The sequence below is a fragment of the Spermophilus citellus genome (genome assembly GCF_964194105.1).
Source record: "Spermophilus citellus genome assembly, chromosome: 5".
NCBI classification, from domain to species: Eukaryota; Metazoa; Chordata; class Mammalia; order Rodentia; family Sciuridae; genus Spermophilus; species Spermophilus citellus.
In genome coordinates this window covers 113,028,267-113,051,435 of record NC_138186.1, presented here as the reverse complement: position 1 = coordinate 113,051,435, position 23,169 = coordinate 113,028,267, and the positions used below count along the sequence as shown (strand labels likewise).

At 34.7% G+C, this 23,169-nt stretch overlaps 1 protein-coding gene across 2 annotated transcripts in view; it reads right to left on the bottom strand.

Moving 5' to 3' along the window:
* Positions 1-7,614: 7,614 nt before the first annotated feature.
* The window catches only part of LIN28B (lin-28 homolog B), a gene marked incomplete at both ends in the record, with an annotated part of 114,461 nt that continues 98,906 nt past the window's right edge, over positions 7,615-23,169 (bottom strand). For both annotated transcript variants that reach the window (XM_081295401.1, XM_081295402.1), the window contains one exon: positions 7,615-7,984. In XM_081295401.1, the coding sequence (XP_081151527.1) occupies positions 7,615-7,984 (370 nt within the window). The remainder of the gene's footprint in view (positions 7,985-23,169) is intronic.

Genomic DNA, 23,169 nt, shown 5'->3' with positions numbered 1-23,169 from the left:
AAAACAGAAACAAAAGGAAAGGAAGTGATGAGAAGCCCCTTCACCCTTGACTTTCCACAAAACTAGTTTCACAGTCTGCCTCTCTTGTAGAACCTTCCGACTCACTCCACTGGTTCCATTCCTCTCTGTCTTCAATCTAGGAGATCCTTGAAATGTGAAGAACAGGTCATGAGAAGACACTATTGAGGAATGGAGCAAGTATCGTTTTAAAATCTGACATTTAAATCCACTTCTCTATTCTTTGTTTTATTGTCACATTGACTAGTTTCAAATTCACAATGAGGAATGGGTAAAGATATCTACTTTTTAAGCATAAAAGCAAAGAACAGAAGTGCTATGGGGTTTCTATTTATCATTTTAGCAAGAAAACTGTGAAGTAATTTTCTTGCAATATAATAATGTTGTTAAGGAATCAGCTGTTCAATTGTAATAACATTGCATTTCTGCTATTTTATGTTATTTTCTCCGATAACTAAATAAAACAGTAAACAAAAGAGTGGGTCAATTCTTTTCATCTTGAAAAATCAACTTACCTTTTCTAGTTGCTGCATTATATTCTTTTTATTCCTATTCAAATGAATAATATAGGCCATGTTGCTATTCCCCCCACACCAAGATTCTGCTATTTACTTTCATACACATTGCACCAAAATTTTCTGTCCATCAATCTGGATACTTTCTATTGAACTGTTTTCCCATTTAGTAATCTTCTGTTGCTTCTAGCCTGTTAACCTCATCTGTTGAATTCTTATTTTCAGGCATTCTAAGTTTTAGTCCTAGAATTTGTTTCACTTCTGGAACTTCTCCTATATTTATGACATTTATTTTTAAAGTCCTTGTATAATATCTGCAGTATCTTTGTGTGGTCTGTAGGTTTTGTTTCCAGCATGCTACATATGATTGGATATGACCTTACAGATGGAAATCCATTGAGGCGCTGGATGAGAGTATGTTCTCTCTCAAGAAGGGCTAAGATTGCTTTTGCAATTAGACAGCTGCTAGTGTCCAGCTAGCCACCTTGGTTCCATTAAGTGTTAGTTTTAGGCTCTGTTAGGATTGGTCTGTTTCCATTTTGCTTTTTCCAGGTATGTGACCCTCAGTTCTGGGGCCTGACCTTTATTCCTAGTTGAGCCCTCCCTCTTGTAGGATAACACAAAAAACTCAGGATGTTGCCTAGATGCATCTTAGTTGCCGAGGAACCCTGTGCTGAGGAAATCTCTAAGTCCTTTAGCTTCCCAGACAGGGGTGGGATTCAGGTGAGATAAGGAAGGTGTCTAAGGCAAGGCACCACCATGAAAATGAGCACTTGTACTCCTGAGGGGCCTCTGGCCTCACCCTGGTCCTTGATGCTGCTCTCTGCTACTGTTTCCTGCGGAGTTTTAGGATTCATTGTCTTGAAATGATCCCATGTGTTGGGGGGGCCTGCCTTCTCTGTACACTCTCCTCTTTTGAATTTGTCCTTTAAATTTCTAGCTTTTTGTCAGTTTTCTCTGCTCAGTAAGACTGCCACTTTTACATTCCCTCCCCTTCACCCCTCAGGGAGCTGTCAAGTGTTCTTAGGGAAAAGATGGGGGTGAAGGTGTGCTGGTCCCAATGCTTGCCGTTTTTTAAGGTTCAGAGCCCTTCATGCTCCTGGCTATACTGGTTACCCTCCAACACCAACAATGGGTACTTATGCTTTTGTCTAAACAAATTAGTCTCTTTTACTGATTGCTGGCATATGCAATAGACCAGACTTTGGTTCTGGTCTTTTGGGGATGCTGTTTCAAACCAGGCCATCCTTTGGCCTCAACCAAATGTGCATTTATTGTGTTGTTTCTGAATAATTTTTATTGATATGACAAAACGTTGTTTGTTTGGTGCCAGGGATCGAACCCAGGGCCTTGTGTATGCAAGGCAAGCACTCTACCAACTGAGCTATATCCTCAGCCCTGATATGACAAAACATCGTATCATAAATGTTAAGGAAAAAGCATAAGCTCCAAACCATATATAATGTAACCTAACTTTAAAAATCATCCTCATCTGTACATGTATACACACCTGTTTATCTGGCCAGATGAAAAATAAAATGTTAAGTTATTTCTAGGTAACAGAACTATGTATTATTTCTACTTTTAAAGGGTTTCCATGTTTTGAAAGGATCAATTAAAATATTACTAGCTACTTTCAGGTGATAGGATTGTGTTTTTTTAAAAGGTTTTCCATATTCTCTAAAGGTACAATACTACTTTTTATTTTTATTTTTATTTTTTGGATACTGGGGATTGAACCCAAGATTTCTTAACCACTGAGCCACATCCCCAACCCTTTTTAGTTTCTATTTTGAGACAGGGGCTCAATTAAGTTGCTTAGGGCCTCGCTAAATTGCTGATGCTGGCTCTAAACTTTGAATCCTTCTGCCTCAGTTGCTGGGATTACAGCTGTGAACCACCATGCCAGGCAAACACTTTCTTTTTTAACAAAAAGTTTTTATAACAAAATGTTCTTCACATCCTAAGTGAATCATATATCATTGAACAAGAGTGTGAATATGTGGATATATTCGATATACTTAAAGATGGCCAAGAAAAAAGTAGGAGTCCTAGTAGACTGCCAAAAAAATAAAGTGAATTATTCATGTGTCGAGTGATGGGAAGTTAAAATAATTATGGGATTGCCCAGTTTATAGAGCTCAACAGTTTTATCAAATTGTACAATGATGCATAAATTGCTGGGTCCACTTACATTCACATTTTAGATTTTTGATACTGATATATCCAGGATTTGATTGTTCCTTTCAACACCATCATAATTATCAGGAAACCCTGTTAAGAAAATTCTAAAATAATTTCTCCAAAAGGCTTTAAAATTTTTTTATGTCAGGCCACTCTTTCTGACCAAAGTATGACTTGATTCACAAATTTTCACAATCCCTGTTGGAAAACACAAGATAATTCCTAATGATGGCAGGACCCACTTTTCTTGTTTTGTATTTTTGTAAATAAATTTCACGATAATAAATAACCACCACTATCTGAGAATGTTAAAAACTTAACTTATGGTGACACTGGTGTAGGTACTGACTAAGGTGCTGACTAAATGGTGTAGGTACTGACTAAATTTTTCAAATTTAGCAATCACCCAACTCTCTCTCTCTCTCTCTCTCTCTCACTCACACACACACACACACACACACACAAACAAAATCTCCAAAACCAATCATAAATGCCAACGTTATATGTTTTATTTTTAATCAAGTAATTTTAAGCCTCAAAATATCCATAATTGAAAGAATAAGACATGAAGCATGAAGTGAGAATATAAACCCATGTCTACAGAAAGACAAATAGCGCTTCAGTCCACCGAGGTGACTGACCATGCGAGAAGTGCCATTCCAAACATCGACTCCATTTTTGTCCTTTAGAAACAGACAGTTCAAGTGTTTTTCTTCTTCACTTGTAAACAACATGAGTCAAAATGGACAATGAGGTGATCTAAATACTACGCAGGATTACTTCAAAACACTAGATAAAACACCGTATTAAAGACATATAGAAATCAGGGTCCACTTTGGTCTCTAGTATGGTTAGAGGTGTTAATACCAAAAAAGCAACACACACTAATTAAAGCCAGCTTGGTAGCGGGTGCCAGTGGCTGACAGATGTAGGCGATTCAAGAGGTAGTCAACAACATTATGTTCAAGCTGGTAACTCTCACAAGGGTTAAGCCACAGATGTATTAAATATAATACTTTCTCACAGTACAGTACTTTACCATAACTTTGCAGCTTTGTTCCAAACATAAAATTAACAAGGAATCATAGGTCAACCTTCCACTCTAAGTGAACAACTAGGAATCAGATCACACAATCACCACATCTTAAAGAGGTTGTTGACAGTTATGCGAGACAGAATTCGAAGCTTTCAACAAGTGTTCTTTCCTAAAACAAATCTCATTAAGACATCTAGAAAATTAAAGTCAGTGCGGCTGTACTTGTACATACTTTCCCAATTTTTATAACCGTGGGAAACACACATATATATTTTATGATAAACATTTCTTAGAGAAAACAGATAAATTAATTTAAGTTAACTTTAAGACTTAATGAGATTTCCCATGGCCTGTATAACTCATCATACAGTGAACATTAGAATCTATTAACACTTATGGGCTTCTATTCACAAACTAAATACAACCAGCAGTAACTTGGGACTGCACTGGTGCAAAATAAAACTGAGCCAGAATTCAAGGAAAAAAAATATTGGCAATAAAAAATATCCTATATTTGGAGGTGGGCTGATGTTAATAACATGTTGCTGGTTTTTTTTTTACATTGCACACTAAACTTCCAAGTTAAAAGCAGGTGAAAATCTTTCTAAGAATCTTTCCATTTTAAAAATACATCCCAAGACTAGAAATGCAAATATAAAAATGTTTCCACTATAATCTGCCATGTAGCAAATATGTAGCTTACAGGCTAAGAGACTGGTAGTGCATCTTCTTTAGGAATTACATTTGTGTTGACACGAGGGCGAGGTCAAGGGACAGCTTAATTCGCAGACCCTCTTCCCTCAGTAGCTAGGAATGCATTGCACTTTTGAGTTCACTCCTTGGCAAGCCAGTGCTAGCTAGTTAAGCCTCGGGAGCTGCAATATGCTTTGGCTGCAGGGCAGCAGAGATATGTAAATAAAGGAGATTGGCATCTTTTATAACTGTTTGCCCAGCATGAGCTCCCTCATCCTCAAATTCCTGCTACCCCTTCTTGCCCCCCACCTCTGGGCAAAGCAGCTATTTCCAAGATTGCTTCTGTGTTCTGTTTTGCTTAAGTAGAAGAGTGCCCATAATTCTTTAAACTAAATACAAGATAACTTCAAGGAAATACTTGGAGCCTTAGCTGACTAAAACAAGATGCTTCATGATTCACAAGAGTTTGTCAAAAACCACAGTTGTGATTTGCTATCTATAATATAGATAAAAAAGATTCTGTACCAGAGTTGTCAGCCACGTGAGGCTGGAGCAGCATAAAGGTGTGCTATGTATCAACTATGAGGTAGCTGTGTGCTGTAAACACAGTATTTAACCCATGTAAATGAACCATGTGCTCACATCAGCGATCTTCACATCTGGAAGGAGTTGAGGGATTTTCACATGAAATAAAAACAGAAGAACTGATATCTGCTATTCAGGATTTTGATCTCGGTCAAACTTGGAGGTAGTTGCTAATATCAAGTACACATACTCACACAAAGTTCTGTTATTTGGCTTGTTTTGAGTAAGCAGAACTGTGGACTACACTGTAAAGAAACAACAACATTATATGATATGTTCCCTGAGCAAAGTTCTTTGTCCTGAGTATGTTATGTAATAGTGGCAATTTTCTCATATAAAAAATAAATCCCAACTCTTAACCATAAGATAGGTTTGGTATGTGCTTTTAGTAGTTCAGTCTGGTCAGATGCTGGAACAGTTTTTAAATTGCACCTATATGGTCCACAGTTCTCAAGTGTTTCTGTTTTCATTTTTTACCATGATCTCAGCTCTGAACTTTTATATGTAAACAGGAATGTCCAATGTTCAAGTCCATAATTTCCTATGTCTATAAAGTCAAGGAACTTTGGTTTGAAATTTCAAAGTGACGTATTTTGCATTTTACTGTTAACCTGCTTGTTATACCTGCTAAAAATTAAGCAATGCCACTTTGATTTGTCTACATAATTTAAATAAGCTTGAAATCCTCACATAAGGCAAGGAAGTACTTCTCTACAGCTATATCACATTCAATATCGTCAAAGGTAAGCTTTGCTTCACAGCACACTGATATTTCAATATATACCATGGAGATTCTCAAACACTGTCATAAAATTCAAGCTGAGCTGTAAAGCACTGGCAGGCCAGTCTGAGGCATTTTCTTCTGGTGGCTAGCTGAAACAGCAGTGACTATACCAATATCCCACGACAGCACATGTGGGAGAGGGAGCAGGAACTGTTCAGCAGAACATATCACATTTGAGTCATTCTAATTTCTTTCTGATTATCTGAGCTTATGCCAACAGGCCCATACAAAACTATATTTATTGCCAATATTAAGCATATAATTAACTGGTACCTTCTTAGAGGTGTTTCAGAAATTTGCCTACAACATCTAGAACCAGGATGACTCCAAAATAACTCTGTTCATGACTGAAACATTAAGGGACCGGTACTACAACTGGTCCCTAGCTATTTGTTACTATAACTGAGAACCAATCCCAGAAGATTCTCATCCTCAGTATCTGTTTATCCTGAATTCACCATATGGGTTACTTCAGCCTAAGCACTGAAGGTAACTTCCATCAGATCAATGCTACTGTATGAGATACTTACAGCTGCGTGGTTGGAGAGGTTTTTCCCTCTGCCCCAGGCTTGTCACTCTAGTTGCCTGCCACCAAACATAACACTTTTTAGCATCATTCACAGGTCATACCTATTGGGCAACTGGGAACATCTGCTGAATTTTCATTCTCAACCCCAGTATTTTATTCATTTCCATGCTGCTTTTTTGTTGTTGTTGTTTTAGAAACGAGTTAGAGAACTCTCCAGGGGAAATAAAACCAGCCACCAAAATATATACCAAATGATTGGAGTTTTCCTCTAAGGTCTTCAGTAGTTAAAAAAAAAAAAGGAGGGCTCCCTACTCTACGTGATGGTCAGAAGATCAACTTGGTCAAGGGAAGCTGCTATTGCCACAATCCTTTAAAAACTTCAGAACATGTAAAAGATAACAATGATCTGATATCAAAATACCATTGAAAATAATCAAGTCACTACATTTATACATCACCCTCCCCTTCATTTCTCTTAATAGGCATGTGATTTATAATCAAAACATAGAATTAAAAACATTGAAATATCGGCACAGAAATTACACATTCATTGTCTTTTCTGGAGTTATGTAGCCCAGAATCAAAAATGCTTATGGCAGTTAGAGGCATATGGAGTTAAGGTACTACCTTCAAACAGGAGAGAATGAGAAAAAAAAAAAACCCCATAGATATATTTTTTAAAAAAAGGCAATCTCAAACTTGAGAGAAAATGGATATCTTAAAAACCTTTAGTACCATATGATTGGCAGCTCTGAGATCTGAAGTATCCTTTGGTTCACACAAAAGGTAACAGTCATGTTTTTATTTTTATGTAATATAAAAGAAGTGGTACTCAAAAGAACTCCAGGGGTTGTTTTTGAAACCATCTTAAATGCTTCACATGGATTTTCAATTCTTGGAGATGTCCAATTATGTGAGGGAGGGTGTGTGCTTACAGCTACATACACACATATATAAAGATAACCCCTCTTTATATGTATGTCTACATTCCTGTGTAAAATCTTCATACACACACACACAGATTCAGGCTCTCTCCCTCTCACACATGTACATACTGATACACACAGTATCTCATTCTCTGAATTACATAAAACATGACACCCTGCTCAAATGCAATTTACTTAGAGTGATTTGTCTGTTTAAAAAAATTCACAGTTCCTCAACAGTAGTTAAAATCCCAGGTAAGCTGCTGTCTGTGAAATACTGTTCCCCTGTACTTGCATGAGGTAGACTTCCCAACTGGGTAGAGAACATGATACGTTAAGAAGTATTATGTCTTTTTCCTTTTCTGAACTGAAGGCCCCTTCTTGTTTTGCTCTTCTGGTGCTGCAGAAGCCTTTGCAGAGGAAGCTTCTTGGGGTGACCTGCCTGACCGTTCTGAGATCTCTGACCTAGCCTCCTGAGGAAATGGTGGGGATGTGCAGCCGTGCCCACCTCCCACTTCTCGCGGGGAGGTCGAAGCGCATGGCTGGGATTCTGCTTCCTGTCTTCCCTGAGAACTGGCAGGCAGCTGTGCAACAGTTTTATGTGGGCAGTTTGCCACCATGTGCATGATGCTCTGACAGTAATGGCACTTCTTTGGCTGAGGAGGTAGACTACATTCCTTAGCATGATGATCAAGGCCACCACAGTTGTAGCATCTGCAAGCAAGAATGAAGAAAACATCTTAGATGTAGGTAGTATGCTTTGTTAAAAATTTAAAGTAAAAATTTGATAAGCAATGCAATTATGTAAAATAATCATTTACACAGGAATGTAGACATTAGCTTTAAAATACCAAAATACACAAACTGTCTATGAGATCAGCTTATTTTAATGTACCTTCTTAAAAGTAATGTTATTTATACCGTTATGTTATACTGGTTGCTTCAAGGACATCAGCACCAAAACATTCTGGCAACTTTAAAAAATTAATTTTGTTAAACATAACAATCAATGAAAAGCATATAAGTACTAAAACATGAAAGAATACTCATTGCCATTTACAGATGACTTGTTTAAATTTAACAGGGTATTATATTTTATTTTTGTGGTACTGGGTATTGAACCTAGGGACCCTCTACCACTGAGCTATATCCCCAGCCTTTTTTATTTTGTGACAGGGTCTCATTAAATTGCCCAGGCTAGCCTTGAACTTGCAATCCTCCTGTTCAACATCCCAAGTGTCTAGTATCACAGGTGCACATCACCACAACTGGTGCATCAGGTTATTTTTAGAGAACAGGTTAGTCCACTAGAGGGCAGTCAATATTCAACAAAATAGCCAGGTAGCTTTGAAAACAACAGTATAAAAATACAGCTGTTTGCTGTGATGTGAAATAGCAATTTGCTCAGCAAATGGAAAATATGGACCAAACTAAATTTTATGAATTTAACACCTCTTTGGGTGTTAATTATTTTTACTGTGGAAGCCAGTAGAACTAAAGCTTTTCCTTTGTACAAAATTTAGTAGTACACTGAAATTTGATATATAAATAAAATATCAAGTCAGAAAATCTGGCAAATTACCAAGTAATTTTATAGCAACACCAGGATAATACTATAAAACAAACATTCTAAATACTTAGATCAGATTAATAAAGTATTGCACTAGTTTAGTGACCAGAAAAGTTTACTTTCTTTTCCCTGTGGAAATTAGTTTTCCTTAGGGTGAATTTTTCTACATTGGAATAAAGAGTAATCCATAATATTTGAATGTACACAGGAGGGACAAGGTTTTGTAGTAGATGTTTGAAAATTTAAGTTAGTTTCTAACTTAAATTTAAATTTAATTTAGCTGAGCAAGGAAATTATTTGGAAGCTATCTCGGCTCAATTTCAATAGTTTTTCTTTTAAATTGAGATATTAAAAACAACAAAAGAAGTGGAGAAATAAAGGAAAATTTATATTTACAAAGGTTAATCTGAATATTGCAGATAGAATTTATTTAGTGATTTGTTTTCAAGTAAAATGTTTTAAAAGCTTTCTAGTCTAAATTTATTTTCTAAATACATTTATGATTCCACAATTCTCATTACAAAGCACAAATAACAGGTTACAATGTTAAAAAAAAAACACAGATAAATATGTAGTAACTGCGAGAATTACTGTAAGACCATAGGAACAACAAAAGTTAACTGTAACTAATTATATTTGTACATGTGTGAGGCAGTATCCAGCTCAACAACTTACACTACCTTATATGTCAAAGACAAACTCCTAACCTAATAAGCAGTATATGTAGAATACTTAATATTTTATCTTCTGGGATCCCTTTCACAGGTGAATTTTCTCAATTGGCAAAAACAATGGCAACTATTGTCTTCCTTCTAGTTATCAATATTAACCTTACAGATTGTAGAATAATGGATTCACAAGACAGGCTTTTATGCTGTGCAGTTATTAACCAGTGTTAATTTGTTAACTTACTATTTATCCTTGTGGTGACTTTTCCATAGGTTAAAAAAATGCATATAATTACTTATATCATGTATATTATCTTTGCAACATTAAGGTGATTGATTATACTATATTTATGTATTATCCTGTTTTTTTTTTAATTTAAGTTTAGGTTTTTTTTTTTTTACTTAAGTTAGATATATATATTCAACACAGGATCATGCTTACAAAAAATTAAAGGGAAAACCAAAAAAATCATGTGTTTTGATTATTTATTGTATTAACTCATAAGTTAACAAAAAAACATTACAGTACAGATTCAATACTGTTTCAACCATATGCTCTAAGAGATGGTGTCAAATTAAAGAATAAAAATTACTGACAAATGCTTGAAATCCACACAGAATAACACTCTCAAAATGGCATCTTTGAAATGTGACCCCATTACGTATGATAATATTTTCCCATATAGTTCTTTTCTATAATGGGTAAGTGAATACTACATTAAATTTGCCCATCTGTAAAGTATCTTTCTTTTGAATTAAGTCCACTTGCTGAGGATAACATCCAGTTAGGAGCTCATCTTCAGAGAGAGAAAAACAGGGCAGAGGGCTCAGTAAAGAGCTGGCTCTCCTGCTGACATGTCGATTTCATGTCACTGTGGCATGCACCGTGGTCTTCGACTAGGGAACTATTCTGCCCACTTTCACAAATGGCATCTTTGATTACACTCTATGCATTTAGTACCTTTGGGTTGTAAGAGTTGTTTATAAGGATACTATATAATTTTGGTTTTCATGCATTCTGATCTGCATGGTTAATTCACCCCCTTGGCTTTTCAGATACATGCTATCATATGGCCAGGCTTTGCCTTCCACATTGAAAAGATTTGCATTCAGTGTATATGTGCTTGGTTTTAGAAGGGGGAGGAGTGGTATTTATTCTCCTTTTCTATTTAATCATTCAGTGTCAATCATTCTTACTAAGAGTGCAGATCACATCCCATTAAGAAATCCCTTCCTTCCCAAGGGACTAACACCAAAATGGAAATGTCCAGCTACCTTTCAGCTCATAAATGATACCATTACCAAAAACTCCGCCAAGCTATATGTGGTTCTGGTCCCTTTTGTTCACACTCCACGCTTCTCCAAATCAGCTTGTTTTTTATTAGTTTGTATGAATTTTACATTGTGATGTGAGTATAAAAATGGCAAGTGTGGCCACATACAGCTACATGCTTAAGAAATATAAGGGTATAGTGTCACAATCAAAGACTACACAAAGAAAACTACAAACATATTTTGTTATATATATGCATAGCCCCACATAAAAAATAAAATACTTTGCTTGCCTATTACAAGTGAAACCCTGGGATGGATCCCCAGCACAGAAAAAAAAATTAAAATAATAGACAAATAAAATTATACATGTTAAGTATTTTATAAAATGCTGAACCAATGATACAAAGTATGTTTTCTTACCTATTAAACCTAAAGATGAAACAAAAATACTCTATTTAATCTTAGAATGGTTAAGTTATTCATAAAATTATAAATACTTCTAACAAGCTAACACATTCTCTAAGTATTATTTATTTTAAAAACTCTAAAGAGTAAAACAAAAATTGGAGTCATTTTAAAAGACTATCAAAGTAAGATTAAAATTTTTAACTGAAAGGAGAACTGCCTATCAACAGATAGAGCACCTAAGATGGCCAAGTAAATAGAAACCAATCTTTTAGGCTTTTATAAATCAAGACTACAAGACTGTATCAGATAATAGGTTAATAAAAATATCCAAATTTCCTAAGCCTTCATTTTTAAAAAGAAAACTGTGCTTAGTAATAAGAATTTAGGTCTGCTATGACCCTTGAAAAATCTCAAATTTTGAGGTCCAAACAAAGAAATACATAAATTATATTTTCAAATGATATCACAGCAATAATGTTCAGAACTAAGCTCAACTGAGGATCACTATAAGTATACAGAGATTTTCAAGTGATACTTCAAATGTCTTAAATTAAAGGCTTCATCAAATGTAGGTTTCCCTTGATCCCAAAAGTGATCACAACAAAAAAATTAGGGAGAGATATGATATTACAGAGAGAGAGAGAGAGAGAGCTAGCCAACCAGATGTAGCTGTCTAAAAGTGTAAGTTACGTGCTTCTCCATTGACTAAGAATTTATATGGAAATTCAAATCTACGAGGGTCAGACATTAAGGACAAAGATACAATGATCTGCAAGCTTCTCAACAGAAAGGAAATGTTGAGAGAATAGTAAGTAAAGCAGTATCAGGGACAAAGAATAGAGTGGAAAAAGTGATAGTTTTAGGCAGGAAAAGGTATAAGCCAGGAATAGATAAAAATCCCTGGAAAAGAAAGATGAGAAAAAGCATTGGTAAAGTTTCCAAATGGGATGCCAGAGGGGCTTAAGAAAAGTCACAGACTGTACAGAATTTCAGGACCCAAATTGTAAAGATAATCCACTCTCTGAAGAAATTATCATATTTAATATAGGTTTCAAGTGAAATCCAGAAAGGAGGGGTTGGGAATATATCTTAGCATGCATGAGGCCCTTAATTCAACTCTCAGCAGCAAAAAAAAAAAAAAAAAAAAGAGAGAGAGAGAGAAAAAAAACCCCTCACACAAAAACCAAATAACCCCCAAACAAACCAAAAACAAAACCCAGAAATGATACTAATAACATTCCTCAATTTTATATTTCTGATTCTAATAAATCTGAATACTTGTTTCTAATCAGTAAGTGTCAATTAGCCCAAAACATGGGAATGCTGGACCCCAGCCTGGTGGTGTTGGAGGTAGGTGGGTAGAAATATTATCAGAGAACTCAAGAGAGCCAAAAGGAAAAGACCCAGAACATAGCTTTTGATAGGAACAATGTGCCCACCCTATGCCTCCTGAGAGTAAAAGGGATTGAGATCAACCTTCCAGAGGTCCCATTTTGTCCTGATAGCTTTTATTCAATCTACATTATATATGTTTGGGTATGGCTTATTCTTTCCATAGGCTCTACCCCAAAATACCCAGAAGAGAGTTAAGAAACTGATGAGAGTTCAAAACACAATTTGAGTCTAATGTATGAAAGATGATATATCATGAGCTATGTAATGCTTTAAATAATCAATAAAAAATTAAAAAAAAAAAAGAAACTGATGAATCACAGAACTAGAGAGGTCCTTCAACAATACTCACGTTTCTCTATCAAAAACAAACATGTGCTCTATAGAGTTTGCTTCTTTTATTTCATTCTTCTTAAACCAAACTCCTAAGACTGTAAGCCAGACTATATAACATTTAATAAAGTTAATTTTAAAAATATTCTTCCTGGGCTGGGGATGTGGCTCAAGCGGTAGCACACTCGCCTGGCATGCGTGCGGCCCGGGTTCGATCCTCAGCACCACATACCAACAAAGATGTTGTGTCTGCCGAGAACTAAAAAATAATAAATATTAAAAGATTCTTCTCTCTCTCTCTCTCTCTCTCTCTCTCTCTCTCTCTCTCTCTCCTCTAAAAAAAAAAAAAAAGAAAAAAAAATATTCTTCCTAAGTACAATAGGTAAGAACATTGAATTTTCAAAAATATCAGTGGCAATGTTCTTTTAAGAAGTTTCCTAAAGAATATATGAAAAAAATATGCATTTAACCCCAGGCAAGTTTTCCTTAGTATCTTTTGAAAGCTAAAAGTCAGTATCACCCTCCTCTATTAATTTAATTAATGCTGAAAAAACAAATCTATATACATTAGGGCTAAACATACTGTTAACAAAATTAAAATGACAAAAATAATATAATTCAATTAATTTAGCACTATGTACTAAAAGTTTTTAATGTTACATAATTTAATCTTCCTCCAAACCCTGTGAAATAGGTACCACAATATCTATACTTTATTGGTGAAGAAATGAAGAAACTCAAAGAATTTACCTAGTGAAAGGAAATTTTAATTGAAAATAGTATGTTTCACTTCCGTTTTTTTTTTTTAGGGGGGATACTGAGGATTAAACCCAGAGATACTTACCCACTAAGCTACATCCCCAGCCCTTTTATTTTTTTTAAGACAGGGTCTTACCAAGTTGCTGAGGTTGAGCCTTGAACCTCCTGCTTCAGCCTCCAGAATCACTGGGATTATGGGTATGCACCACTGTTCCCAGCCACTTCCATTTTTATTATACCACAGTGTTATAACCAATAATATGGATGCCATTTTATTATATATAAATATATGTCTAAAAAATAAAATCCTGAAAGGACTCAAAAAGTTAAACACCAACAAAACAAATAACCCAATCAATAAATGGGTCAAGGACCTGAACAGACACTTATATATACAATCAATCAACAAATATATGAAAAAATGTTCAGCATCACTAACAATTAGAGAAGTGCAAATCAAAACCACTCTAAGATTTCATCTCACTCCAGTTAGAATAGCAGCTATTAAGAACACAAACAACAGTAAGTGTTGGCGAGGATGTGGGGAAAAAGGCACATTCATACATTGCTGGTGGGACTGCAAATTGGTGCAGCCAACATAGAAAGCAGTATGGAGATTTCTTGGAAAATTAGGAATGGAACCACCATTTGACCCAGCTATCTCTCTCCTTGGTCTATACCCAAAGGACTTAAAAGTAGCATACTACAGGGACACAGCCACATCAAGGTTTATAACAGCACAATTCATAATAGCTAAACTGTGGAACCAACCTAGATGCCCTTCAATAGATGAATGGATTCAAAAAATGTGGCATATATACACAATGGAATATTACTCAGCAATAAAAGAGAATAAAATCATGGCATTTGCAGGTAAATGGATGGAGTTAGAGAAAATGCTAAGTGAAGTTAGCCAATCCCAAATAACCAAATGCTGAATGTCTTCTTTGATATAAAGAGGCTGATTCCTAGTGGGACAGGGAGAGGAAGCATGGGAGGAATAGAGAAACTCTAGATAGGGCAGAGGGGTGGGAGGGGAGGGGAGGGGCATGGGGTTAGAAATGATGGTGGAATGTGTTGATCATTATTATGCAAAATACATGTATAAAGACACAAATTGGTGTGAATATACTGTGTATACAACCAAAAATATGGAAAAATTGTGCTCTATATGTGTAATAAGAATTGTAATGCATTCCGCTGTCATATATAAATAATAAAAAAATACCAGCATACACTCCTATGTGTGTGTGTGTGTGTGTGTGTGTGTGTGTGTGTGATTTGAAGTAGATTTTTCTTTGTCACTACACTGGAGAGGTCGGCCAGTTCCTCTCTTGAGCTTTCTATAAAATGAAAGGCTGGGAATAGATTAGTTCAGATTTTTTTCACTGCCAAAGCCAGGTTTTATTTCTATCCCTCCTATATTTCACACAATGAAAATTTTTGTTTTAAATATCGGCAAATATTTTTTTCATTCTCTTTAATCATATTTTTCAGACTATAAATGGGAACCTTAGGTTGATAGGCCATAATCTGTGTTACCAAACTGACTCAATAAAATTCAAGTCAAAAGAGAGAAGCTTGGGCTTGGGTTGTGGCTCAGCAGTAGAGCGCTCACCTAGCGCTTGTGAGGCCCTGGATTTGATCCTCAGCACCACATAAAAATAAATAAATAAAATAAAGGTATTGTGTCCAACTACACCTACAAAAATAAATATTTTAAAAAAGGAGAGAAAGAGAAGCCTGACATTTCAGTTAGCCCATAAAATCATACCATAATGTGAATGAAATATTTGGCCTTGAGATACCCCCATCAGATTCCACTGGTTGCAGTGAGTGTAAGTTGACTCTCTCAGAGAATAATTTGATAGCATATTTCAAAATACTGATACACATACCTTCTGATCTGGCAACTTTAATTCTAGGAATCTGCCCTCCTGGAATATTCACCAACAAGCACAATATTGTGGGTACTAAGATATGAACTAGAGCATTGTCCATATTAGTAAAAAGTTAGAAAAGGAAAATGACAACAACAACCAAACCCAGGTGGTCTGGCTGCAAAGTCCATGCTCTTTACCATTAAGCTATAAATATGTAAAACTGAAAAATAAGTTCAAGCCTGCACACACTAAGAAACACTTAGCAGATACTAAAAGGAATGAAGTAAAATAATTTTTAAAAATTGAGATTTTGGGCTGGGGTTGTGGCTCAGCAGTAGAGCACTCGCCTAGCATGTGTGAGGCCCTGAGTTTGATCCTCAACACCACATAAAAAATAAATAAATAAACAAACAAAAATGTATTGTGTCTAACCAAAAAATAAATAAATAAAAAAATTGAGATCTTTGTGTAAGATCTCCAAGAAAAACTTAAGTTAAAAAAAAAAACAGGATAATACATAAATATAGTATAATCACCTTAATGTTGCAAAGATAATATACATGATATACGTAATTATATCCATTTTTTTAACCTATGAAAAAGTCACCACAAGGATAAATAGTAAGTTAACAAATTAACACTGGTTACATCTGGGGAGGAAAACAGTTGTATGAAGAGGAATTTCCCATGAATTTTTATAGTTCCTTTTTTTAAATTACAAGAAAGAATTAATATATTATTTGTGTAATTAAAAAAGAAAAAAGAAGGACCGGGGTTGTGGCTCAGTGGTAGAGCGATTGCCTAGCATGTGTGAGGCACTGGGTTCGATCTCTGGCACCACATAAAAATAAACAAAATAAAATAAAGGTATTATGTCCATCTACAAATAAAAAATATTTTAAAAAAGAGAAAAGAAAAAAGCAATTATATGATTCCATTTCCATCTTGTAATTTAATCTTCACTGTTATTGTTAGTCACATGAATCACCTAGGAAGCTTTTAAAAATACTAATGCCTGGGTCCTACTGCAGACCTACCTCTCAAACAGAATCCTGTAGAGGGAAGCTCCAGCTGTCAGTATTTTTTAAAAAGCTCCTCAGTGGACAGTGGCAGGCAGCTACTTGAGAACTGCAACCCACAATGCAAGGGCAATCTTACCATGGGATCACTCTATAATCCTCACTACTGTAAGCAATATGGCTCAAAACAAAAAAACTGTTTTCAACAAGTCACTGATGCCTCAGAAAGGAAAAGGGGAAGAGATGATAGGAAAGGAGAAAGGGAGGGAGTGAAGTGTGTATCTTATTTCCTTTCTGGGAACCAAAAACAACTCCCTGTAATTGCTGGTTGTGACAGTTACAACCTTGCAGCATTACTGATCCCTGCTTATTTTGGAAGGAAAACACTACCCAAACCTACTGAGTTTAAATTCAGAAGTGGTTCTCTGTTTTGAGGCTATTTACATAATTATTAGTTCATAATGAGGAATAGGTTCAATGTGTATTTTCACTGTCATTAAAATGGATAAAAACTTAACAGTTCCTTGAATCAACTGCTACCTTCCCTAAACTTCATCATCATTACTGACCAACAACTGATTTCCCATAATAACTCTTTCAGTTCCCATTTTCAGTTATTTTTGATATGTCTCTTACTAAAACAATATTGACAAGCATATGTATTTGTTTGGTATGATATGCTCTTGCAAATGTTTCTCCTGATTGGTTAAATTCTGTTGGCTTTCAAAGAGAAAATTATGTACTTTCTTATGGATATTAATCTGATAATTAAAAAAGAAAATAATAACAATACTTATTAACAATAAATGTTTAGAATCAAACCCAGGTGGACTGGTTTCAGAGTCCATGCTCTTCACCACTAAGCTATAAAGATGTAAAACTAAAAAATAATTTAAAGCCTGAACATATCAAAATATGGGTATAAATAAATCTATACCCATAAGAAATCAGTAGGTAAATATGTATATATGGTATATAAATAACAAGATCTCTGCTTTTTATAAAAAATTATTAGCCATTATTTTTTTTACAAAGTTAGTATTTAAACTATATATTTCCTAAAAGAGTATCATTAACAGGGAAACTACTGCTCACTCTGGTTTTCAATATTTAAAAAGCCCAAGATAATGCTTCCTAGTGAATAATAAGCAAAAGGTGTTTGGATGGCTCTGCATTACCTTATTCTGTGGTGGCATGGAACCAAAGTGAATTCAAAAATTAAAACTGTTGGCACTGGAAATGAATTCTGTATGTCTTGCCTAAAGCTTAGTTTTTAGACCAACTAAACTGATTTGGAGTTTGTACTGATTTAAAAAGGTGTTTTTTTAATTGCCCACTGCTATGCTAACCTCTTCTGTTGTTTGGTTATATGATAAGAAACTCTCTACAGACCTTGCCTATTAGTGAATTGATTCAAGTGCTTATAATATGCATTCAATCATTTTCACAAAATCAAATGAAAAAGAAAAAAAGATTAGATACATTATGTGCATAATTTTGCATGAGATGCCAGTGAAAGGTAGGAAAATAGTCATCCGGGTAATAAGGTTTATGTACCTCACCTCTTCTGATGTCTTCTTCTGACTGCCTTTGGGGTTGTCTTCAGTTAATTAGCTTTTGGGCTCCATGATTAATGACATGTCTTATAATACCAGTTAAAAATGTACCACAGCATCTTGGAAACCAGCTAAAACACACAATAGCTCTTTTTGTAGACCTTTCATTTTATAGAAATAACATGATAAGATGGAAAATATGAGGTAAAGATATATAACATTCAGATGGCAGTGCAGGTCACCGAGAAGTAGGGATGGACATGCAACTGAATTAGAAGAGGCCACAGGGGGTGAAAGAAATCATCAGGGCTTAGGGCACTTCAATCATGGGAAATTACAAACCAGATTTTTGTATTTCATTCCATTATATTTAAAAGTACTTGGTAGATTCTGCTGCAGTCCCATGAAATAATAATCATTTGTTGAGCATCTTCTATTCTGTACCATTGATTTAAAAAGGTACATAATGATGAATTCTAAATCATAAGTTAAATATTTATTTGAAATTAAAATGTTATATCTCCTTTAGGTGACAAACAACATCCAAAGTTGAAAGAGGAGGGGGAGGGGGAGGGGTGAGGAGAAGGAGAGGATATACTCTATACTCTATAGAAGGCTGTTGCTATTAATCAAATATAAGGAAAAGATAACAATTAATTCATCTCCAAATGGTTAAAATTAGATGCTTGCTTAGATGTAAGAAACAGATTATAATATGCAATATGAAAATGTCTGCTTATTTATCTATTACAGCAGCCTGGCTAAAAACTTAAAACCCTAGAACCACTTATTTTCCACCAGACCATTCCAAATTCACCTCCAGCAAAGGTATGCCTGTGTAGTGACATGTGATCGGCTCGGCCTAACGAATTATAATTCTGCTACTGCTCTGTGTCAATTTTTTGTTTCTTGTGGTACTGAGGATCAAATACAGGGCCTTGTACATGCTAGGCATCCTTTACCACTCAGAGACATCCCCAGTTCTTTGTATGAATTTTTATTAATGCTTTTTTTCTTGCTCATCACATGACTTCTTCTAGGCTTTGGTTCTGTAAACCAGCATTATTTTTATCTGTGACATTATTTTACAAATCATTCTAAAGTCATATATACATACTGAAGATTTTAGTGCATTGAAAAAAACTTTATTAAATATAATCTGACTGGAGCACAAGAAATTTTAAAAAGAATTTTATCATGATTTTACTTAATAAGTAAAGCAATAATCTGTTACCTAGAGAAGTGAATGTAAACATCCAAATAAAAAGAATTTAAATGCCACAATAAAAATAGCTTTAAAATATTTTAGCATATAAAAAATAAAGACTTCAATATAACATAGTGACCAGCTTTTATTTTTTATATCACACACACACACACACACACACACATCTGTTAAAGCAGAAGGGAGACAGCATGATAAATTCAAAAGAAAAGAAAAGACACAGAAGCTAACAATCAGTTTTGGTGGCATGACTAATGGTACAGGTGAGGGTTAGATAAAAGTTTCAGTTTATACTGGTTGTTTGCAAGCCACAGGCAATGAAGAAGCTAGATTAAAAGATGTTATCCTAGGTTCAGTCAAGGGAACCTAGGTTGCTGGGTTATTTAAAGCTGTGGCATTACCATGATTGAGTTACCTTTAATACAAGTAATGGTGACGGTTTCTGGGTTTTTATGAAAATGATGTCAAAACACCTCCCTACTGCTATATTACTAAACTGCTAGCACTGGACTAGTACTTTATTATTGAATTTCTAAGAAATATTCACAAACATCCCATTTTGACAATGTTTATATGAACAACATTAAAAAATATTAATAGACGACCAGTATCTTAGAGCACATTGCCTGGTGTGATCATTCCAAAATGTGCCTCCATGGGCAAAGGGCAAAAGAAAGCTGTGCCAAACCATCTCCTGCCTTGATAGCTATGCAGGAATTGGAAGGAGTTTAAAGTATTTTGCTGAAATCACCAAGGAAAGGCTTCTAATGATTAATCAAGTTTGATCTCCCATTCCAGCAGCAGCTATGGTTTAGGAAAATGATGAGATATAGATGAGAAGTAAATAACCCCTGTCCATTTCTAATCTAGTCAAACTGGTCTTCTTGTGACTAGCTTTACCAAAAATCAGCAGTTCTTAAATTGTTCACCACATAGGTAGTTAGGTGTAAATTGAACAATTTTACCATGTCCAGATAATCTCTATAACTGCGATATTTTTCTCCTCTTATGTAGGTCAGTTCTGGAAAATGAGATTTTGAAGACAAAGTCATGGAAGGTATTCTTGACCTCACAGCTACTTCACCTTTCTTCTCCTTATTGCTTAGACTGTCCTTAATGTTAAAAAGCTTTATATGTGTCTAAAGCTTGATGGTCAAGCTTCATAAAAACCCAGATAACTGCAGATCTCTGTTACTGATCCCTTGTTTTCCTACTTAACTTTTTCTTTTCTTTTTCTTTTTCTTTTTTTTTTTTTTTTGGTGCCCGGTACTGAATCCTATGGTGCTTAACCACTGAGCCACATCCCTAGCTCTTTTTATATTTACTATTTTGAGACAGGGTCTCACTTAGTTGCTAAGGCTGCCTCAGCCTCCTAAACTGATGGGATTACAGGTGTATACCCCTGAGCCCAGCCCTACTTAACATCTTAAGGCTGTGCCTCTGTGAACACATGGCCACTGAGCTAAGGATGGAGGTAAAAACAGAAGATAAGTATGAGGAGGGCATTTAAGTCCTTGAATGGACTCACATTTCTAATACTTTTAATGTTTGCTAATCACAGGGCTTGATTACATACATTCCAAACTTATTTGTACATATTGTACAAGCCAAAGTTAAAGTGGCTTTTTAGTGAGGATAATTCTGTAAGTCTTTGAATGATAACTTTTCAAATCCTTTGGTTACCCTCTGGCTTTGGCTGGTAGAAGTTTACATGAAGAACTTGACACTTATTTTCTTAGTGGGACAAGAGAAACAAAGCTACTACATACTTTTTCCTAAAAAAACAAAACAAAACTCGAATAATACCCTAACAGGTGTGGTAAAAGGAAGTAAACTTGTTCAAACAATACTTAATTATTATACTCTAAAATTATGCTTATTTCAGAAAACTAACAAATATTTTAAAATATAATAGCTGCATATGGTACAATGCTACTTATTTATGACAATGAATGCAAAATTCTCTTCAATTGCTTTGTCTATATCCAGAGCATACACTTCTGGATTATCTGGCTCTATCAGGGCTATGTTATAGTTCTTCACATGACTGCTAACTGACAGCAATGCCAAGTTATTCTCTATAGAGAGAAATAGTCTATCCTGACAGAGATTCAACTGATTTCCCTACCCTACTGCAGAAGAAGTTAGTTTTGCCTCCACATGCACATTCATTTCAATACTCCTATTCTTTAGTCCTCTGAACTAGTTATAACATCTGTCTGGTTGTATCCTTTAATTGTATTTAAATAAAATCTTTTAACATTTTATTCATTTATATCTGTGTAAGAGTCATTAAGTTATCTTTTTTGAAAATTACTCTTTAACATAATAAACATGCACTAGAGAGGTCACATAAAATACAGAAGTTATCATGGGCACAGTCATTGTTCTTTTCAGCACACAGATCTAGAAAGGAGATGAGTTAAATGCACAATTAACTAAAATTCAAGGTTATTAAACCGAATTTAGTTTTTGTGTTTCTTTCTACAGTAATTTTATTTATCCTATATTTTGAAGCATTTTCCTATTTCACCACTCTGGGAATCATTTCCAAATACACTAAAAAGACATTAAAGTAACAGAAATATGATTGTTATAAAAATACTTCTTACATTTAATAAGACATAATAAAATAATATTATATAAGAATGATTAAAGTAATAAGGAGGAAATTAAAATAAGATAAAGATATAATCACTAGAGAGACAATAAGATAGTGAAACAAATCACCTCTATCTTTCCTTCCTTCAATTTTCTTATTGCATTTCTCAAGGTACTGCCTGATCTTTCAAGAATGTGTAGAGGACATTGTGAGACAGCATTTTTAATCTTTTCTCTTTTTAACCTTTCACTGAATACAGTTGAGAATTCAGAATCTTTCATTTTCTGTTCATAAAGGCAGAGAATTGACAGAGGTAGTTTCATAACTGCTAGATAAACAAGAGCACAAAAAGAAAAGTAGCTGCACTCCAGACATTAATATGATGACAAAATTAGTTGTGTAAGCAAAATCTCAGATTATGAGACTTCATATAAGGTAATATCTTCTATACATTCTCTCAAGTTCAAGAGTCAATGAGTGAACAATATATTTCTAAGGACAAAAAGGAAATTTGCTATCTAGGTGATCATTCTACAGTGCCAATGTTATTATGCACAATTTCTGAACAAAAATTTTGCTAAAAGGATGTATAACAGTATTCTTTCACCTTTTAAAAGGCTTGTACTGGGAAAATCACTTAAGATGGTTCAGAGTTTCACAATTAGTGAAGACACCGAAAGGTTGAACAGAAATTAAAACCACCATTGAAATGATCATTCTAATCAGTATCAAAAATACAACATGTTTTGAAATTACAGGCTAAGGAGAATGATTACCTTCTCTTCATCAAAATTATGAGCCATAAAAATTTTCAACAGTATTCCACTTTGGAGGTGCAAGTGAAAGAAGAACCAGAGTAATAATGAGCTGGTACTTATTAGAAATATATTTGAAATATGGGTATTTATAACACAAGTATGTTCCAGAATCATCTATGTGCAGTTACCTGCATTCAAAGAATAGTGCCCATTTTTTATACATATGACAGAAAAATATGGAATAAAAATTTGGATTTGTTACACGTAAATTCTTATTAACTTCCGGGTTTTTTAAACCATCCTTAACTTGTAAATTATTTGTAATATTATTTTAAAAGAGTCCAGTGGACATAATAATAAATGATGATGACTACTCTTCCAGGCATATTTATGGCTAATAAAATGTAGACTTTGACAGTTGCTGTAATAAAGAATGTTAAATTTTTTCAAA